Raw genomic sequence first — 1489 nt, 5'->3', positions numbered from 1 at the left:
ATGTATCATATCCCCCCATTTTCCAAAATGTAGCTATAATTTGTTTCTTCTAGAAAATATAATGTGTTCTGATCTGAATGTGATTTTAGATATGAAATGAAATAATATATAATTGTTTTTTTTTTGTTTAAAGATAAAGTGTTTTTTTTTTTTTGTTTAAATACAAAGAATTTTGCGATTCGGGTTACTGTATTGTTTATTAAGGGAGTGTCTTTTTTATACTGTTATAGCATTATACTGTTGTAAGATGTATTAAAACTAGTTTTGTTTATTGGAATTAGCAGTTGTAGTAGAATAATGGGTTGTACAATGTTTTCACCCCCCCCTCAAATACAACTACTAAGATCTCCCCTCCCCGGCCCCCAATTCACTTGCTGCGTCATTACAGAAATCTTTATATATTTCATATATTTCATGGAGGTGTGAGATCTCCTAATTCTTGTTCGTATGATTTGTTAGGCTTGTGTGCTGCAAAGCTTCTCCAGGAGTCCGGTTTGGATGTCCGAGTTCTGGAGGCCAGGGACAGGGTAGGCGGAAGGACATACACGAAGAGGGTGAGTGTTCCATGCCCAAAATTATAGCGGCCTCGCTTTGGTGTGAACTCACGCGTGTTCACGCCAAGAATGTTCTCTCGCGTGAATACACTCAAAATGGCGACCGTAAGAGGTCGGTGTGGTCTATTGTTTAATTATCTACGTAAACCAACAGCAAGAAAGAAAGAAAGTATTTGGAAAGAAAGTGATAAAAAGAGAAAATGACTCGTGACGGATGTTTTGCCAATGAGGTTGATTTAAACTTTCCTGCTATTATAAATGTACTGTTTGTATTTCAATCGAGTAAAATAGTCTCTAAGAATTTGTTTCTTGGTGATTGGTTGTTTTTGCTACACACCACAGATTATTCAAGTAGTGGTTGTAAACGTCGAAAAGGAGAGACATCACTAATAGGGATCCTGGTAGTGTTGCACCGGTTTTAACCATTGCAACTTATTAGATTGTAATATTTTACACGAGCTACTAAGTCTCATTCTATAAAATGAAGTTCTTTTGTAACGAATTGTATTTTTAAATCCAACTGTAAATTGAATGTGCGTCGGTGAAGGTTAGACACCCAGGTAATACGATACGCCAAAAGCAGTTACTTAAGGAACTGGATTTGTTTTTGGAAAATTTGGAGAGTTCCCAAAGTCATATCCAGAGTAACTGCTTTTTGGCGTAAATTGAATGTGATTCAGTGGTCCAATTGCACTGTTTGATAAATAACTCTTGAATTGAAATTTTGTTGTTTTCCCACCCAAGGATCCTAGTTATGGGTATGTTGATTTGGGAGGTTCGTACGTGGGACCCACACAGGACAGAATCCTGCGCCTCGCAAAAGAACTGGACTTGAAAACCTACGTGGTTGATATGAAGGAGAAAGCAGTGCTCTACTTTGAGGTACATGATATGATCCAGAATCACGAAATCATATCTTTAAACACACCTTAACC

General features: G+C 37.1%; 1 protein-coding gene across 1 annotated transcript in view; it reads left to right on the top strand.

The window, feature by feature from the left end:
• The window catches only part of LOC109471638 (amine oxidase [flavin-containing] B-like), a 14341-nt gene that overhangs the window by 2394 nt on the left and 10458 nt on the right, over window positions 1-1489 (top strand). Inside the window, exons 2-3 of the mRNA XM_019770977.1 lie at window positions 460-554; window positions 1299-1436. Coding sequence (XP_019626536.1) covers window positions 460-554; window positions 1299-1436 — 233 coding nt within the window. The remainder of the gene's footprint in view (window positions 1-459; window positions 555-1298; window positions 1437-1489) is intronic.

Source organism: Branchiostoma belcheri, unplaced genomic scaffold, assembly GCF_001625305.1.
Source record: "Branchiostoma belcheri isolate BF01 breed outbred unplaced genomic scaffold, Haploidv18h27 scaffold251, whole genome shotgun sequence".
Classification (NCBI taxonomy): Eukaryota; Metazoa; Chordata; class Leptocardii; order Amphioxiformes; family Branchiostomatidae; genus Branchiostoma; species Branchiostoma belcheri.
This window is presented reverse-complemented; position numbering and strand designations above follow the sequence as displayed.